This window comes from Symphalangus syndactylus, chromosome 4, assembly GCF_028878055.3.
Source record: "Symphalangus syndactylus isolate Jambi chromosome 4, NHGRI_mSymSyn1-v2.1_pri, whole genome shotgun sequence".
Classification (NCBI taxonomy): Eukaryota; Metazoa; Chordata; class Mammalia; order Primates; family Hylobatidae; genus Symphalangus; species Symphalangus syndactylus.
This window is the reverse complement of record NC_072426.2, coordinates 101,311,398-101,330,753: the sequence shown is the minus strand read 5'-3', so window position 1 is coordinate 101,330,753 and position 19,356 is coordinate 101,311,398. Positions and strand designations below refer to the sequence as shown.

At 50.6% G+C, this 19,356-nt stretch overlaps 1 protein-coding gene across 1 annotated transcript in view; it reads right to left on the bottom strand.

The window, feature by feature from the left end:
- Positions 1-19,356, bottom strand: part of LOC129481039 (arf-GAP with GTPase, ANK repeat and PH domain-containing protein 11-like) — a 78,504-nt gene extending 59,148 nt beyond the window's left edge. The window contains exons 1-5 of the mRNA XM_063637479.1: positions 19,122-19,356; positions 9,634-9,811; positions 8,083-8,228; positions 5,709-5,894; positions 5,513-5,592 (exon numbers count right to left, since the gene is read on the bottom strand). Coding sequence (XP_063493549.1) covers positions 5,513-5,592; positions 5,709-5,894; positions 8,083-8,228; positions 9,634-9,811; positions 19,122-19,356 — 825 coding nt within the window. The remainder of the gene's footprint in view (positions 1-5,512; positions 5,593-5,708; positions 5,895-8,082; positions 8,229-9,633; positions 9,812-19,121) is intronic.

The following is a 19,356-nucleotide window of genomic DNA, read 5'->3' as shown; positions in this document are numbered from 1 at the left end:
AAAGCAGCAAGATTGTTTAGCAGGGTTGTTCTCTATTACCTAGTAGAAACAGAGCTGAGGAAATTTTAGTTATTTAGAAATGAAGTTGGCCAAGCACAATGGCTCACACCTGTAATCCCAGTACTTTAAAAGGCTGGGGTGGGAGGGTCACTTGAGCCCAGGAGTTGGAGACCAGCCTGGGCAACATAGCAAGACCTCATCTCTAGGCCAGGCACAGTGGCTCAAGACTGTAATCCCAGCACTTTGGGAGGCCAAGGCGGGTGGATCACCTGAGGTCCGGAGTTCCAGACCAGCCTGACCAACATGGAGAAACCTCGTCTCTACTAAAAACACAAAATTGGTCTGGCGTGGTGATGCATGCCTGTAATCCCAGCTACTCGGGAGGCTGAGGCAGGAGAATCACTTGAACCTGGGAGGAGAAGGTTGCAGTGAGCCAAGATCACGCCATTGCACTCCTGGATAACAAGAGCGAAACTCCGTCTCAAAAAAGCAAAAAACAAAAATTAGCCAGGTGCGATGACATGTACCTGCAATTCCAGCTACTTGGGAGGTTGAGGCACGAGAACTGCTTGAAACTAGGAGGCAGAGTTTACAGTGAGCCGAGATTGCGCCACTGCACTCCAGCCTGATGACAGAGTGAGACTGCCTCAAAAAAAAAAAAGTCATCTCAAAAAAAAAAAAAAAAAACGGCAGGGTGCAGTGGCTCACACTTGTAATCCCAGCACTTTGGGAGGCCGAGGCAGGCGGATCACGAGGTCAGGAGATCGAGACCACGGTGAAACCCCGTCTCTACTAAAAATACAAAAAATTAGCCGGGCGTGGTGGCGGGCGCCTGTAGTCTCAGCTACTCGGAGAGGCTGAGGCAGGAGAATGGCGTGAACCCGGGAGGCGGAGCTTGCAGTGAGCCGAGATCACGCCACTGCACTCCAGCCTGGGTGACAGAGCAAGACTCCGTCTCAAAAAACAAACAAACAAAAAAAAACAAAACAAAACAAAACAAAAAAACAAGAAAGAAAATTACATCTTTGTAGTCTACAAAATTTATGCCTACTATACTTCCAATTGGGTTTTCCACTGCACATAAAGGTAAAATGTAAAGCACTTGCCTATATGATCCACCTGTCCAAAATCACAACATTCTCCACTAGGACAACCACAGTCACACTGGATTTCTGTCCATTCCTAAAACATATCAAGGTCTTTTCTGTATCACAGTTTTTCCACACGCCATTTCCTTCACTTAAGATGCCTTTCCCATAGCTCTTTAATACGTTGCTTCAACTCAGCCTTTAATTTCAGTTTAAATGTTTCTTTTCAAAGCCTTCTCTGAACGCCCTATATAAAGTAGGTATTCCCCGTTATCCCATAGCACAGCACCATATTGTTTTTTTTCTTTTTTCTTTTCTTTTTTTTTTTTTTGAGATGGAGTTTCCCTCTTGTTGCCCAGGCTGGAGTGCAGTGGCAAGATCTCGGCTCACTGCAACCTCTGCCTCCCAGGTTCAAGCAATTCTCCTGCCTCAGCCTCCCCAGTAGCTGGGAATACAGGCATGAGCCACTGCACCTGGCCTTTATCCTACATTTTAAATCTCATATTTTTTTTTTGCCAATTATTGCTTTAGATTAATATCTATAGAAAAAAATTAGTCTGTCTGTGCTTCACTGGTTTTCGATGGCCCTCCAAGAATGCAATCACAAGGATTCCACATTTAATGGGGAAACTGTGAAGGACAGTAACTATGTAAAGGGCACTTTGAATATCCACCCCCATGTATCTTCAAAATGGTCTCATCCCAAGCTATCCTTCTGATGATATATTACTATAACATAGAGAATCCGATGAAACTGTCATTTCTGCCTGTAGGACAACGAAACTTCTAATTTCAACATAAAGGCCAGTTTAGCCCTCTTATTTTAATCCACTTGCCTGTGTGTTACATTGATGATAACAAGTTGCTAATGGCAACTTCATCTGAAAGTCTGTTGAAATCATTTAAGCACCTGATATTTCATTATAATCCTCAGATTATCCCCAGTTGAGGATGGATTTCTGTTCTCTCTTCCTGTCTAGTAAGAGAGTAAACATGACAACGTGAAAACTACTTCCTTAAAAGCTGTCAATAGTAAAAAGCTGTTCAAAAAACAGAAGGCATAATTTTAAAACTGTTATCATTGTGTAAGATCTCAAGGAGAACTAGACTGTTTACTGTATACAATATGAAACTGCAAATATCACAATTCCTAGTTTCATATTTAAGAATGTTCCCCCTCTCTTGTAAATTGCGTTAAAAAAATATATTATCACAGTAAGACAGCAGAGAGCAAGTCAGTTATTTTCTGTGGCAAATATGGCAGACACTGTGAATTGTCTAACAATTATTCCTTCTGGCCGAGAATAGTGGCTCATGCCTTTAATCCCAACACTTTGGGAGGCTGAGGCAGGTGGATCACCTGAGGTCAGGAGTACAAGACCAGCCTGGCCAACATGGTGAAACCCCGTCTCTACTAAAAATACAAAAAATTAGTCAGCCGTGGTGGCAGGTGCCTGTAATCCCAGCTACTGGGGAGGCTGAGGCAGGAGAATCGCTTGAACCCAGGAGGTGGAGGTTCCAGTGAGCCGAGATCCCACCATTGCACTCCAGCCTGGGCAACAAGAGCAAGACTCTGTCTCAAAACAAACAAATAAACAAACAAACAAAACCAATTATTCCTTTTCTACCTTTCTTCCTGGCTGGCACAGTCTGCCTGTACTTCAGAGGCCAAAAGTGCCAGTAAGTCTTCCTTGTAGCCTCCCTTACAACCAGGGCGTGGCATGTAACCAACCCAACCCTAGCTACTAGGGTCTAAGAGAGTTGAAGGTAGCTGGCAGGCCTTTGGAAAAGGTTTCTTCACTAATACCAGGATATGCACAGGAGGAAACTGCTGTTTCTCCATAGAACTTAGTTATGGCTACATGTGACCCCTGGAACTGCTGAAGCCATCTTACAACCCTTAGGAAAGACATCACAAACTTGCTGAATGTGTAACAGAGAGAAGAGCAGAGTAGGTATCTGATGGTATCACTGAGCCCTTGGACTGACAATGGAAAAGCCCTGCCTTCAGACTTCTTGTTAGATAATGTTATCTTGGTTTATGGCTTTCCTTTAAGCCATTTTTATTTGGATATTGCTACTTGAGGGTCAAGGCATCCTAAAGAATCTCTATCTTCTTACTTCAGGTCCAATTTCCTGAGCTGACTCAACATTATCAGCATCTCTACCTTGTGCCTAGTCCTTCACTGACATGTCTTTCACTAAGAAGCAAGCGCAACATAACTATACTCACATATATGCTTCACCTAAAGTCTGTTTCTTCTGCAACACCTCTAGAATGCTCAAGGAGAAGGTACTTTTTGCTTCTCTGGTGTATTTTTCAGTTATGTCTGTTTTTAACAGCATTATAGATGTGCCCCAATTTTTACCTTACACTTCCTTTCTTATTATCCTCTAACACCATACTGAAATTACAATTGATCTAAAAGTTTCAAAAGCAAAATGCTCAAGATAGGATAAAGATTTTCTTTTCTAGAGGGTGGTCTACATCATTAAACAGAGCTGAATGGCAAGGCATCTTGAATGATGAATAACTGAATGTGCCATTCTTTATATATAAAGAAAACAAAAAACCTGACCTCTATTTTAAAATGAAGATAAAGAAAGGCATAATAAATAACATACAGGTGAGATCAGAATCCTATCTTAGTGGCTGGGTGTGGTGGCTCACACCTATAATCCCAAAACTGGGAGGCGGAGGCAGGCAGATCACAAGATCAGGAGTTCAAGACCAGCCTGGCCAACATGGTGAAACCTCATCTCTACTAAAAGTACAAAAATTAGCCAGGCATGGTGGCGGGCACCTATAATCCCAGCTACTCGGGAGGCTGAAGCAGGAGAATCACTTGAACCCAGGAAGTGGAGGCTGCAGTGAGCCAAGATTGTGCCACTCCTCTCCAGCCTGGGCGACAGAGCAAGACTCCGTCTCGAAAAAAAAAAAAAAAAAGAATCCTACCTTAGTACAGTTAATTTGTTAATATATTTTTAAAATTTTCATTTTCATTCTCTTTTTACTTTTTATTTTTTTCCTAATTTAGCTCCCATTTATAAGCACAGTTAATTTTTTTTTTTTTGAGATGGAATCTTGCTGTTGTCACCCAAGCTAGAGTACAGTGGCACCATCTCGGCTCACTCCCAGGTTCAAGCGATTCTCCTGCCTCAGCCTCCCAAGTAGCTGGGATTACAGGCACTCGCCATTATGCCCAGCTAATTTTTGTATTTTTGTAGAGACAGGGTTTCACCATGTTGGCCAGGCTGGTCTTGAACTCCTGACCTCAGGTGATCCACCCACCTCGGCCTCCCAAAGTGCTGGGATTACAGGTGTGAGCCACTGCGCCCAGCCAGAACAATTTTTTTTTTTTTTTTTTGAGATGGAGTCTTGCTCTGTCACCCAGGCTGGAGTGCAGTGGTGCAATCTCAGCTCACTACAACCTCTGCCTCCCAGGTTCAAGCCAGTCTCCTGTCTCAGCCTCCCAAGTAGCTGGGATTACAAGCACACACCACCATCATGCCCAGCTAATTTTTGTATTTTTGTAGAGACGGGGTTTCACCATGTTGGCCAGGCTGCTCTCAAACTCCTGACCTTAGGTGATCCACCCACCTCGGCCTCCCAAATTTTTGTAAATATCTTTTTAAAAGTATCTTTTGGCTTTTTAGCAAGAAGAGTCGGCACCTATGCTGTCATCCTTTAAAATTCTCTCACTGGCAGAGCGCAGTGGCTCACGCCTGTAATCCCAGCACTTTGGGAGGCTGAGGAGGGTGAATCACCAGAGGTCAGGAGTTCAAGACCAGCCTGGCCAACATGGTGAAACCCCGTCACTACTAAAAATACAAAATTAGCCGGGCGTGGTGGCACCCACCCGTAATCCCAGTTACTCGGGAGGCTGAGGCAGGAGAATGGCTTGAACCCAGGAGGCAGAGGTTGTAGTGAGCCGAGATTGCACCACTGCACTCAGCCTGGGCAAGAGAGCAAGACTCCATCACAATTTAAAAAAAAAAAGTTCTCTCACAAAGTTGAGAGAAAATAGCTGAGACCTATGAAAAAAATGAAAAATAAATTTCTCTCAAAAAGTGTAACTTTCCATTGCTTAGAGGATGCCACTTTGGCCTTACCAGCGAGTGGCCTGCATGGAAGCCTCACACTCAAACCTGGCTGCGGGTGGGGTTTCTGGTTCCATTCTCCAGCCAGGCCAGCAAAGCCACGCTCCTGCCGGCAATGTGGAGCACGGCTCCCTCCTGTAGCGCCCTCTGGTATCATTCAGCAGAATGGCAAGGGAGGCCCAGAGGGCTCCTTGGCTGAGAGTTGTGGAGACTCTGCTGGTCCCAGAATGGACAGTGTGGGAGGGAACTCCTTCCTCCAAGCCCCCTCCCTGGGGTGGATTTGGTGCCCTCCCCGCACTGTCCCGGGCGCCCTCCTCACTCACGTCACCCTGGTTGTCCCTGCGGTCCTGCCTTTGCTGGTAGGTATAGCGCATGCGGCCGTTGCTGTAGACGTGGACGTTACCTGGGGGTCAGAGGGGCTGAGTCAGGAGCCAGGTCTGTTGGGAAAGGGAGAGGCTGGCATGCCATCCCCACCATCACCCCAGGGATACCTGGCTGTGGGGAGGGTGGGGAACTTACTAGAAGGGAAGCCGCCGCCAAAGAACATGTTGAAGAGGTCTTCAGGGGAGATGTCGGCCTCAAAGCCGCGGTGGAAATCCCCATGCCCATGGCCGTGCCGGGCCGCCTGGCTCTTGTCATCGCCGAACTGGTCATACTGCTTCCTCTTCTCCGGGTTGCTGAGTACCGCATATGCTGTGCCAATGGCTGGAGAGGAGGGGAAAGGTCAGGCCTGAGGATCCAGGGGTGCGGGGGGAGGCTCCCATGGCAGCCGAGTACGCACTTTTCTCGGGTACTCAAGCCGTGCTTTAGGAAGCAGACGTCCTTGGGGTGGGCAGGAAGCTTGGCCAGTGTGAGGAGGGGGCATGCAGGAAGACCCCTCAGTGGATCTGGGCAGCCTGGCTGGGTGGAGGGTAACGCAGGCCCCTTGCTCTCCTCAAGACAATGGTCAAACTTTGTCAATGTGCCAGGCCTCCTAGGAGCGTGGCCTCATTTACTTTTTTGTTTGTTTATTTTATTTTTTGAGGCAAGGCCTCACTCTGTCACCCAAGCTGAGTGCGGTGGAGCAACTGTGGCTCACTGCAGTCTCAACTTCCTTTGCTCAGGCGATCCTCCCCCATCAGCCTCCTGAGTAGCTGGGACTACAGGTGTGAACCACCACACTCAGCTAATTTCTTGTATTTTTTGTAGAGATGAGGTCTTGCCAAGTTGCCCAGGCTGGTCTCAAACTCCTGGGCTCAAGGGATCCTCCCACCTTGGCCTCCCAAAGTGCTGGGATTATAGACATAAGCCACCACACCAGGTCAACTCATTTACCTCTAAGAGCAACCCTATCTCCATTTCACCAATGAGAAAACTGAGGCTCAGAGAAGTGACTGCCCAAGCTCACACAGCTTTAACATGTTACAGAGCCGGGAGTCAAACAAAAGCAGGTGTCTCTTGCTTCAAGTTCTCTCTCCGACTTTATGAAAACCACCAAAAACCTCTTTCCTCATTCTCTCTTGAGGTGCCCAATAGGATGGGCGTCCCTTTCTGGAGGTTCTGTAAACCTGAAGTCTTAGTCTCACATGCAGGCCAGACAGACACACAATATCCTTATTGTGAACTGGAAGGCAGCAGGAGCTGTGGGGAAGGGCCAAATCTCGGGGCTCTATGGAGACTCCTCCACTCCTGGTGATGCGGCCGGGATGAGTCCCCCACTCTCTGGGGTCCAGGCCCCAACCGCTATTTCCTATCTGGGCCTGAAGCCTCCCACCAGGGTCCCCTGGCCGGGACGGCTATGCCCTGAAGGACCCCAGCTCTGACTTCCTCAGTCTCTCACTCCCTCTCCTCAAGCTGCCACTGACTCCAAGGAGTGGGTCCAAGCCACATCTGATTCCCATCGTGAAACCCCTGGGAATAAGGAGGGTGGAATCCTCTCCTCCGCCAATTCTGAACAGAGGCCAGAGCTGGCCTCTCAGTACAGTTGGAGCAGGCTGCAGGCAGAGGCTGGGGCTGGAGAAACATTCAACAGGGCTACCTTGCCTCCCCCCACTCCCACTCTCCTCCTCCGGGGCCCCGGGACACTGCACACCAGGTCTCGGAGTCTGCTCTGCCACAGGCTCTCCAGCTGGCTATGGTTGTGGGTGCAGCACAGCACGCACCCCACCCAGGCCAGTGCGGGCTAGTCACCATGCTATTTCCCAAGGAGGTGGATGAAGTGGGAATGAGAGAAGGAGGACCTGGTGGAAATGAGAGAAGGCAGTGATGTTTGGGGCAATGAGAAATTGCAGTGCACAGAGTCAGTACACATGAGCGCCTGACAGGTTAAATGAAAATGTAATGAATAAAGGGCAGCTTACGATTTCAGCCAGAAATGAAGCACCCATCCCTGAGCCAGTGGGCCCTGAAGCCAGAGACTGCCATGTCCCCACTGCAGGCCCCAGGTGTATAGGTATGGCGGGGGAGCTGGCTGTGGCTGCTGGTATTGAGGTGGCCACCAGGCCTGAGGCCCCTGACCTGGGGCTACCCTGCCCCTCAGCAGGGAAACAGTTACCCCAGTGGGCAGCTATGAGACTCTAAGACAGGGAAGCGCACACGGTGAGTCACTCAATCACTGAGAATCCTTGGAGAAGCTACTAGAACTTTCTTGCCTCAGCTCTACTACTGTAACCCCAGGAAATGCAGAGGAAGCGGGCGCAGGAATGGTGCTATTTGAGCTCTGACAAACTCTACATAGCTAGAGGTGGCTACTAGAACCTTTTTCCCAAGAAGCGGCTCCCAAGCCTGGGCAACTTGGGCCCGAGGCCACTTCCTCCTGCTCCCCGCTTCCTGGGAAAGCTGTCTTGGTCCCTTATTCCCTGCCATAGACAGGAGATGAACACACCAAAATGCTAGGAAAGCAGGGCCAGCTTACCTTTGAAAGCTTCAGTGGCACCAGGTGCGTGGTTCTTGTCTGGGTGGAATTTGAGGGCCAGTTTGCGGTAGGCCTTCTTCAGGTCCTCATCTGAGGCCCCTCTGCTCACCCCCAGGATCTCATAGTAATCTTTACATTGCTTGACCCTGGGGAGGAAGGAGACCGTGATAGGGGGTGCTCTACATGGGTCTGTGTGAGGGGGGCGAGGAACAGGCCGTGTGGGGCTCACAGCTCTGGGCAGGCTGCAGGGGACCAACAGGGCAAGGCTGACAGCTCCTTGGGTCAGCTGTGTGACACCAGGGACAAGGGAGCCACAGTGGGCACCAAATGTGATGCAGAGCTGGGCAGGACCACGGGAAACAGAAGAACACTGTCTGGATTCTTGGATTTAGGAGGGCATATGCGGGGTTCACCAGGCCAGTATCTATCTATCTCCCCCTGTTCTGCTGACAGCTTCCCCATGGGATGAGCTCAGGAGGACTGTCGGTGTCCATCACCCAGAGTGGTTTCCCAAACTCAGCCAACCGACTCTCCTGGCAATCTGAGTCTTTTGTTTTTTAATTTTTAAAAGTTTTTTAAATTTTAAATATTTAAAGATAGAGACAGGGTCTTCTAATTGCTCAGGCTGGTCTCAAACTCCTGGGTTCAAGGGATCCTCCCGCCTCAGCCTCCCAAAGTGCTAGGATGACAGGCATAAGCCACCATGCCCAGCCCAATCTGAGTCTTGAGTGGGTAACATGAAGGCCAGAAGTGGCAGGTGACTGTTCACCCCAAGCACAGGGCCTAAAGAGACCCTGGTTCTCTTTCACCAATTCTTCCTCTCCGTGCCCCTGGAGACCTCCTGGTTCTTGGCCGTTTCTAGGCCTTCCCAATCCCTCATACATCAGTTTCTATTGCCTACAATGGACCTTGCCGAGTCAGTGAAGTACAGATCTCGCCTACACTTTTATGGCAAACAGCAGTCACGCTCAGTCTCACACAGGCAGCCTCGGTCCTGAAGCTTGCCAGGAGCGTGGCATGACCCTGGGGGATTCCCAAGGCCAGCTGCTGGGAGACCTGGGGAGAAATGGGAGCTGGGAACGTCTAAGCCTGAGGAGCCTTGGCTGGGTGGTCTCTGGCCTGGTAGCGAGCTACTCTGCGTGGGGCCTGCTCACAGCCATGGGGCAATAACTCTGCCTCTGGTCTCCATTCTACCCCATGCAGGCTCTGATCTAAAAGGGTCTTTGTTGGGTGCTAGGGTGTGGGTTGGGGTAGAATGTGGAAGGGGAGACAAGGCTCTATCTCTGCTGACAAACAGAGCTGTGTAAAGAGGCCTGGGGCCTGCCTGGCCAGTGGCAGAGGAAGCCGGCAGTGTCAGCTTTTCCAGGCTCTGCTGTGGGTTGTCTTGGCGGGAGGGGTGGTGGAGCCCCAGTTCCCACACTGTACTCCTGGGCCTTGAAGGAAATAAGGAGAGGTCCTGGTGAGCCTGGACACTTGGAGCTTCTCCATCCTCCAGGAAGCCTCTAGATGTCCCCAGTCTCCCCAGGCTCCAGCCCCTGCCCACCCGTCTACCTTTTCACAGCTGCAACCTGTTCTGCAGTGTAGCCTTTGGTGCCCTCTCCTCCAGCTTCACCGTTGGCCGAGGGGGCATCGGTCCCACCTGCTTTCCTGTGGGTGGCACGGGTTGTGTCTGTGGGTGGGGGTTGGTCACCGGCAGTCTGTGGTTTCTGGTTGAGGGACTCAATCAGGGCTGTGCAAGGCAAGGAAACCATTCAGAGCTCCTGCTCCAGCAGGCTGCGTGCCTCGCCGGGCGGCCCGCTGCTTCCCACTCGCTTCCCCTCCCAGCAAAGCCACCAGCTCCTGCCCTGATTAGGCCTGTGGGTGCTGGGGGCACAGTCATCTGCTCTCTTGAAAGCCACAGTCCTTAAGAGTAGGCAGGATAGGCCGGACGCGCTGGTTCACACCTGTAATCCCAGCATTTTGGGAGGCTGAGGCGGGCAGATCACCTGAGGTCAGGAGTTTGAGACCAGCCTGGCCAACATGGTGAAACTCCATCTCTACTAAAAATACAAAAAAAAAAAAAAACCCAAAAAACAAAAAACATTTGGCTGGAGATAGTGGTAGGTGCCTGTAATCCCAGCTACTCGAGAGACTCGAGAGGCTGAGGCATGAGAATTGCTTGAACCCAGGAGGTGGAGATTGCAGTAAGCAAGACTGTGCCACTGCACTCCAGCCTGGGCGACAGAGCGAGGCTCTGTCTCAAAAAAAAAAAAAAAAAAGTAGGCAGGATAGAGGTCTTTTTCTTTTTATATGAACAAAATTAATTTTGTTAATAAAAATTGACATAAAATTTACATAACTCACGGATAAATCTGTAGTAATTGCTTTATTTTTCAGATAGTATACTTATACATGTATCTCTTTTCTTAATAAATTTAGGCAGAATTCTGATATTCTGATAGTCTTCCAAAAGCCCACTTGGTTTTATTAATAAACCCTACAGTACTTTATTTCGAGTTATTTTTTGTTTATTTGTTTCTTTGTTTGAGATACAGTCTCACTCTGTTGCCCAGGCTGGAGTGCAGTGGTGCGATCTCAGCTCACTACAACCTCTGCCTCCCAGGTTCAAGCGATTCTCATGCCTCAGCCTCCTAAGTAGCTGGTACTACAGGCACGTGCCACCACGCCTGGCTAATTTCTTTTTGACATGGAGTCTTGCTCTCTTGCCCAGGCTGGAGTGCAGTGGCATGATCTCAGCTCACTGCAACCTCTGCCTCCTGGGTTCAAGCAATTCTCCTGCCTCGGCCTCCCTAGTAGCTGAGATTACAGGCGCCCAGCACCATGCCCAGCTAATTTTTGTATTTTAGTAGAGATGGGGTATCACCACGTTGGCCAGACTGGTCTTGAACTCCTGACCTCAAGCAATCCACCCATCTCGGCCTCCGGAAGTGCTGGGATTACAGGCGTGAGCCACCGTGCCCGGCCTAATTTTTGTATTTTTAGTAGAGATGGGGTTTCACCATCTTGGCCAGGCTGATCTCGAACTCTTGACCTCAAGTGATCTGCCCCCCTCGGCTTCCCAAAGTGCTGGGATTACAGGCATGAGCCACCGTGCCTTGCTAGAGTTCATTTAATACTACTTTAGTTGCTATTTCTTTCAATGTATTTGGTTTTACTCTGCTTTTTGCTTTTATGAATCCAACTTATGAATCCATTTTTTCTACTGAACTCATTCAAATCTGCAAATATGTTTGCATTGCACCACATTTTGAATAAGTAAAATATTCAACCCACTGCACTATTCCCTATTTTTACCATCGGCTTTTTTTTTTTTTTTTTTTTTGAGACAGAGTCTCGCTCTGTTGCCCACGCTGGAGTGCAATGGCATGATCTCAGCTCACTGCAACCTCCGCCTCCCAGGTTCAAGCGATTCTCCTGCCTCAAGCCTCCCAAGTAGATGGAATTACAGGTGCACACCACCATGCGGGCTAATTGTATTTTTAGTAGAGACAAGTTTCACCATGTTGGCCAGGCTGGTTTCGAACTCCTGACCTCAAGTGATCCACCCACCTCAGCTCCCAAAGTGCTGGGATTACAGACGTGAGCCACTGCACCCAGTCAACCCTTCAGATTTTTAGGATCTCAAAGTAGTGAGTTTAACAGACTTGGCATTTTGAGTGCCAAGTTGGGCAAAGTACCCTGCAAAGGGGACCCCACTTAGCAGGACCATCTGTTTCAGGTGGGATCAGTCAGGAAGCCTTCCTGGAGGCCTTTGCTTAGCTGTAAAGAGGAATGGGGGAAATGAGTTTGCCCAAGGGGGACACGGATGGTATGAGACCAAAAGAAGTATCTGCTGTGCTCACTACTTGCTATTTTTCACATTTTTCTAATGCAAGTGGTTGGCCATGCCAAATGTCCTATTCAATGTCTGGAGTCTATACAGGACATTAACTATCACCCTTGGCAGCATCATGGTTATTGAAAACCAAGCCTGGCCGGGCGCAGTGACTCACGCCTGTAATCCCAGCACTTTGGGAGGCTGAGGCAGGCAAATCACAAGGTCAGGAGTTCAAGACCAGCCTAGCCAACATGGTGAAACCCCATCTCTACTAAAATACAAAAACTAGCCGAATGTGGTGGTGGGCGCCTGTAATCCCATCTACTAGGGAGGCTGAGGCAGGAGGATGGCTTGAACCTGGGAGGCGGAGGTTGCAGTGAGCCGAAATCATGCCATTGCACTCCAGCCTGGGCAACAGAATGAGACTCCATCTCAAAAAAACAAAAACAATCAAGCCCACCAGGCGTGGTGGCTCACACCTGTGATCCCAGCACTTTGGGAGGCTGAGGCGGGTGGATCGCCTGAGGTCAGGAGTTTGAGACCAGCTTGGCCAGCATGGTGAAACTCCATCTCTACTAAAAATACAAAAATTAGCCAGCGTGGTGGCAGGTGCCTGTAATCCCAGCTACTCGGGAGGCTGAGGCAGAGAATTGCTTGAACCCGGAAGGCAGAGGTTGCAGTGAGCTGAGATCGTGCCACTGCACTCCAGCCTGGGCAACAGAGCGAGACGCCGTCTCAAAAAAGCAAAAGCAAGCAAAAACAAGCCTGTGGTTCCTGCAGATTAAATGAGGAAGGGCCCAAGTCTCTGGCAGCAGGTCCCTGTGTCCATTTATTCCAGGCACAAAACCAGCTCTCAGAAACCTCAGCCAGGCCTGGGCCCCAGCGCCCCGGGTAGTAAAATCCTAAAGCCTCTGACAAGCTGACCAGCTGGGAAACAGGCATCTGGATCACTGCAGGGACGCAGCATCCCTCTGTGCTAAGGAAGGACAGCAGCACATCCCAGCACATTCCCTCAAACACGCCAGGTGCCTGCTGGCCTGAAGACGCCATCCTGGGTGCCACACCCACCAGTGCGATGCACTGAGGTCTGACCCAACGGGCTGAGAGCCAGTCTCACTGGGAACAGAGTATGGGGCTCCAGTGGAGCACTGTGCCCTGGGCCACTACTTCTGCACTGAGCGCTTGTGTGATCTTGCTGAGTCTTCAATTGGGAAATCCAAACACAGGAGCTCACAGCCGGGGTTGCTCTGAAAAAGGGAGGCGGGCTCCTGTAGCAAACCATGGGAGGGTGCTTGGGGAGGAGCAATAGCAACAATCATTTCTCTTACCCAGTGATGTGTGTCAGGTGGGTACTTTCACAGTGATCTGCATTAGCTCATTTAATTGCCACAGCAGCCTTAGAAGGTAGGTCTCATTACCTACCCCACCCCACTGTAGGAAGAGGGTACTGTGGCAGACTCCTGCCATGACCACACAGCTGGTTAGGAGGCAGAGGGGCCTTCGAACCCCAGGACGTCCAGCTCCAGGGTCCATGCTCTTAACTATGCTGCTATCCTGGGCTGCACATGTCTGATGGGGTGGGGGTGGGGATTGGGGACAGGGATCCAAGCAAAAGCATAGAAGAGACATCAAATTCAGAAAGGCCCAGATTCAAATCTCAGTTGTGCCATTCCTAGCAGTGTGACCCTGGCTGATCTATGAAATCTCTCTGAACCCTGGTTTCCTCACGGTGGTGGAGGATGAAATGAGATAATGTGAGTAAGCACCTGTGCCGAGTCTGACAGAGAGTGAAGGTTCAAGGCTGATGAAGTGTCTGGCCACGGAAGTGGGCTGGCCAGGGAGGTGAGGGGACCTGTGGTGGGGGGTGGGGAGGAGGAGGGCTGGGTAGCCGGGGAGCTCCAAGGCTCAGGAAGGCAAAGGCTCAGCGCTCAGCAGACTCTGGAACCAGTAGTAACCATGAGATTTCAGGCCATCCCAGATACCAGGTCCATGCCAGCCACCAAGGGGATGGCAAGAGAAACCAAAAGATGAAGAGATATTGGTCAAGATGGGGCAGGAGGAGGAGGCAGTATGCTGTTTCCTAGAGCTTTTCAAGAAGCTCTTTATTTCAGTTCCTCTGGAAGTTCTGGTGGCCCAGGCTGAGCCTGGCAGATCCTAAGGGCAAAATAACCAGTTATTCAACTGCCAGAGATGAGCAGGAGCACTAGCCAGGAGATGGGACAGGCTCTCTCTCGTACCTCTCAGAGAAGATTCTGGAAGCTTTTCAGGGCAGTTACAGGGAATCAGCCACTCTAATTTCCCTACAGTAAAGAAAGAGAGCCCAAAGGAGAATGGGGGTGCCCTGGGTCACATGGAAGCTTTCTGCTTGACTTGGAAATTAAAGATTTCCGGTTGCTGGCAAGTAGGGTCTCTCTTCTGGCCTGGGGGATGTGACAGCTTCATGCTTACATCCCTCATGGCACAGAGGCTGACAGGCAATGTCACAAAAGGAGACAGAACAGCTTAATGTTACCTTGGTTCTGTCCCTTCTCAGTAAAGCTGGCAGACTTAGAAAAGGAAGGGAATTTGATAGAAGAGAACAGAGCTGCGGTGGAGAGGCACCTGAGGTAGAGCTGAGAGGATTTCTATGGCCAAAGCCACCGAACCCAGACTAGAGTTAGACTTGGCTGGGCAGTGGCTCACACCTGTCATCTCAGCACTTTGGGAGGCCAAGGCAGGAGGATGGATTGAGCCCAGGAGTTCCAGACCAGCCTTGGCAACACAGGAAGACCCCATCTCTACAAAAATAAAAAAATTAGCCCAGTGTGGTGGCGCATGCCTGTGGTCCCAGCTGTTTGGGAGGCTAAGGTGGGAGGATCACTTGGACCTGGGAGGTTGAGGCTGCAGTGAGCTGTGATTGCACCACTGCACTCCAGCCTGGGCAACACAGTGAGACCCTGTCCCAAAAAAAAAAAAAAAAATTAGACTGCCCAATGGGTTCAAACCTAGCTCTGCCATTTGCTAGAAGGGTCATCTTGGACAAGGTAACTTAGCTCATCTGTGCAAAACTCTATCTCCGTCATACAGGCTAAAAGAGGAAATGAGTGAATGCCAGCAAAAAACTCAGCCCAATGCCCAACAAATATACAGTGTTGTCTCTGACTGTGACTTTGTTAGTAAGTGAGTAGCTGAGTTTCTGGGCTCTGTGTACCTACAGTGAGTCAGAAAAGGGCCTGGGATTGGAGATGGACAGTTCTGCGTCTTTGCTGGCTAGCCATGTGGCCTTGCCAGGTTAGCTGGTTCCTCAGTGGAGAGACGATCTCTGCTCTCATAGGAGTGCTCTGAGAGGTAAATAAGATTCTGTGAAATACAGTGAATGGAAGGGGGCTAAGTGCACAGTGGGGCTCATGAAGGTTGACTGACTTGAAGGGAACAACCCCACCCCGGACCTCGCCAGCACCAGAACATCTCTCACTCCTGGACTCTGAGTGCGGAATCCCTCAGCAACCCATCTCCTTTTCCTGTGGGCTGGCCTTCCCAGCTTGGCCTTCCTGACTTAGCCCAGAGTCAACCATTTCACAGAACATCTGATAGCCTGAGCCGCAAGGAACCTCAGAATCATCCCGGCCAATCCTCTCTTTGTATGCTGGGGAAACTGAGGCCTACAAATGCTCTCGTGAGCTCGCTGGGAAATCTGGCACCTTCCACATTTGTTACAAAGCCTGAGTCAAAGCCAGTGGCTACCAGCCTGCCAGCTGCTGGACACAAACTCCCAGAAAGGGACTGACTGGCTCCACCAGCTCTAGCCTGTGACCTCCCAGCTTAGGGCCCAGCTACTGCTTTGCAGTTTAACTCAGTGCCTCCTTGTCCACCTCCTGCAGCAGGAGTTTCAAGTCCCCTCACATCCTTTTTGCTGCAAAGGCCAACAGTGTGAGGTCCCTCATCCTTTCAAGGTTGCTCTGAGCCTCCCCTCTCTCCTGACTCTCCCCTCTCTGCCCTTCCACCTCTCCAAGACCATCCTCTGCCCATGCTCTCAATCCTTCCCTTTTCAACTCTTAACTTGTCCTTTTCCCACGCGGTGCCTGCAGCGTCACACAGGGCTGCTCACCACCTGCTGCCATTACCTCTCCATGGCTACCTGGACGCTGCCCTCTCCGGAGACTGCCTTGTCTCGTTGCTCTGTCTCAATCTGTTGCTTCCTCTGCCTTTGCCTGTGGGCTCAGGGCAGGTGTTGCCTGCCATTGTGCCTGCAGCAACTCTCTCCATGGTCTGTACTTTCCCACAGTGACCTCAGCCATGCACAACTCCAGTGAGCTCCAGGCTGATAGCTCCTTTGGACTGTCCCACTGGCACCTCCCACTCTGCTCATCTCTTCCCATCCCAGTTCTTCAGCTTGGTTTCTTCCTGGTCACAGGGGCTTCGATTCTGATTCCCCAGCATCCCATCTGATTCTGCTCTGCACCTCTCTCTCACACAGGCCTGGCGCCTCTTTTCCAGGGACCTCAGCCTCATCCATACTGCCTTGTCCCAGGCTCTCAGAATATCCAACCTGCTCAAGGCAATTCTCTCCCATTGGCTTCCTGTCCTGAGTCTCTCTTGCCTCTCATTAACCTTTCATGCTGTTCTCCTTTAACAACAGTGCCCGTACTTTATTCCTGCTATCAAGAACCTCAATGGTTTCCTCACTAACTACAGAATAAGGTAAAAATATCTTGGCCTGGTAGAAAAGGATTTCTATGATCTGGCCCCATTTTATTTTCCAAACTTAATCCTCTCTGTATACGAATTACCACCTCCACTGCCTCTAAATCTTGCTATACTTTGATCTCTTCCCCCAAACGTTACAACTTTCAGGTCCTCTGTCTTCTTCCAGGATGCCTTTCCTCAAGTCTCACACCTTCCTCCAAAGCACAGTTCAAATGCTAACTCCTGTCGTCCCCAAAGAATTCCCTTGCTGTGAGAAAACATTATTTTTATGCACCTGCTACAGCACTCACTACACTGCTTATAATTTAATGTTCAGGAGATTGTCCTCCACACCTCCTCCCCACCATCAGACTGTGAACCCACGGATGATGGGGACTGATTTTTTCATGCCTGTCCTTAAGTCCTCAGCATCTAACCTTGGGCTTATTTTTTATTTAATTACGGTTCTGTCTTGTAATATTTGTTTCTGTAAGTTTGTCTCTTTCACTAGATTATAAGCTCTTTCGAGATGAGGGATCACATTTTACCAGTCTTGCTAGCACCAAGCAGAGGACTTTGCAAACAAAACATAAATGATCTTCAACAAAAGTCTGCTGCATTGAATGAGCATCTGGGATGAGCCTAAACCCAAAGCCATAGACCGCCACCTAATATATCTGTATTACTCCCCTGGGGAGGCAGGTAGCCCAGTGGGTAGCCCTGCCTTTTATTTTTGAAGTAAAATCTTTCCCTGTCCCAGACCTAAACTAATCCCAGGTCTTGTCAGCTCAGTGGAGGGCTGCAGATGGTAAAGTTTACATGGATGCATAAGGCGTATAGTCTCATGGTCTTTCCAGAAAAGCACAAATATGACAAATATGCAGGCAAGTGATTCTTCTGTCTCAACAAATTCCAGAGCCTGAGCCCCAGAGAGGACACTCCTTCAAGCTCCTGAACTGGTGCAGGGGACCTGCTGACAGAAAGATCCCGAGACCCTGTGGCCCATCCTTTCTTGGCTGCCTGCTCCTGAGCCCGCAGCAGCATCAGTGTCAGGCAGAATTCTGACAGCTGGAGGATACCACCCCACCACCGAATACGAATTAATTCACAGGGAGGCTCCTCGAGCAGGTTACCTCAGGCGTCCTGGCAAATACAGCCCGAAACCCTCAACAAGGGGAGGCAAACAGGCCAAAGATCAACCTGCAAGAGTCCGGAGGGAGGAAAGTTCAGCAGTCCAGGCTACCTCTTCCGCCAGCGTTCTGCCTTCTCAATCTCATCAGGCAGGCAGGGCCGGTTAGGAGGCTGACTGCTGTTCCTCAATTTCATTTCTTTTCTTTCATAAACATTTACAGAGTCACAGAACTTTCCACTTTCTAGCTGTGTCATCTTGGGCATCCCTTACCTCAGAGATTTTCCTCACCCATAGAATAAAGATAATGATCTTTGCTCTGCTTCCCTGACTGGCAGGCTCAAGTGAGAAGGCACAGGCGAAGGAGCTTCCTAAACTGCAAAGCCCAAAATACCATTATTGCCAATCACATTATCTGCGCCAACCCTCTAATCTTCCCGAGGAGGAAACCCAAGCTCAGGAAGGTCACGTGGTAGCCGTCAGGATGAGACTGGGCCCTTCGGAGTGCCTGTTATTCCCAGACGGTTTACTAAGTGGTGGTCACAAGCACCACCCGGTGTCTCTCTCCTCTCTAGCGTGGATTAAGAAAAACTCCTTGGAAAACTTAGGTTAAAGAAAAAACAAAGGGCTCCCGGGTGAAGCGAGGTGATGAGTTGTAAAGCCAGCTTCACTCTTCCCTCCCTGGCTCAGGAGGCTCCTGTCCAGGGCCACTCAGCAGCCTCGGCGTCCACATGGCCGGCCGCCGCTGGACTCTTGCGGGCGATGGAGGACTGGCGGTGGCTGAGGTCAGCACCTCCCACCAGGCTACCCGCTCCGAATCTCATCATCGGCAGGAGTGAGGGGCCCGGCCTCAGGACAGTCCGAGGCGGCGGACTGGGGTGGGTACAAAGGACGGCTCGCATTTTGGGAGAGTGGTCCCTGACCCTCAGCCCGAGACGTGAGAGGGAGTGAAGATACAGAAGCGCCTTTCCCTGGCGCCCGAAGGACAGAAGTCTCTCCCTGTCTAGCGCCCATTCTCCCCCTCAAAGGAGTAATGTTTATTTTCCTGAACTATAATATTTCCCAGGCCGGCGACTGGCCTGGGCCACCGAACGGCCCCTTAGGAAAAGTAGTTCGAGTTCACTTCCAGGTAAGTTCCCTTCGTCCCGGCTGCCAGCGCGTTTCATTCTCGGAGACCTCAAACCCCAGGGAGCTCCGCCAGCACCCCGAAAGCTGAAGTCCCGGCCACCCGAGTCTCCAGACGGCTCGCATCCCGCAGAGGAGCTCGAGGGAAAAACTACGCCTCCCAGCAGCCACCGCGCGCCTCAGTGCGCAGGCGAAGCCGCGCCTCGCCACCCCTCCCCCTCTTCCAACTGCTCCCGTCGGTCCGTTCCCGTGTTCCCCCCATCATTTCTAATGTCCCCAGTCTCTCCGGCACCTCACACTCACCGCGAACTCGCGGCGTCGGATACAGCCGCTGTGCCTTCTCCAGGAAGCGGAGCGCCCGGTCGGGCTGGTTGCTCTGGATGGCCTTGAGGGCGATGCTGATACAGCGCTCAGCTTCATCCTTGTTGGATTCCATGGCGGAACCAGAGCGCGGAACCAGGGAGGGGGAGGCCGGGCGAGCGAACGGCTGCACCACCCGCCGGCGCGCCGCGGGCAGCGGGGCGCGGAGTGATGACAT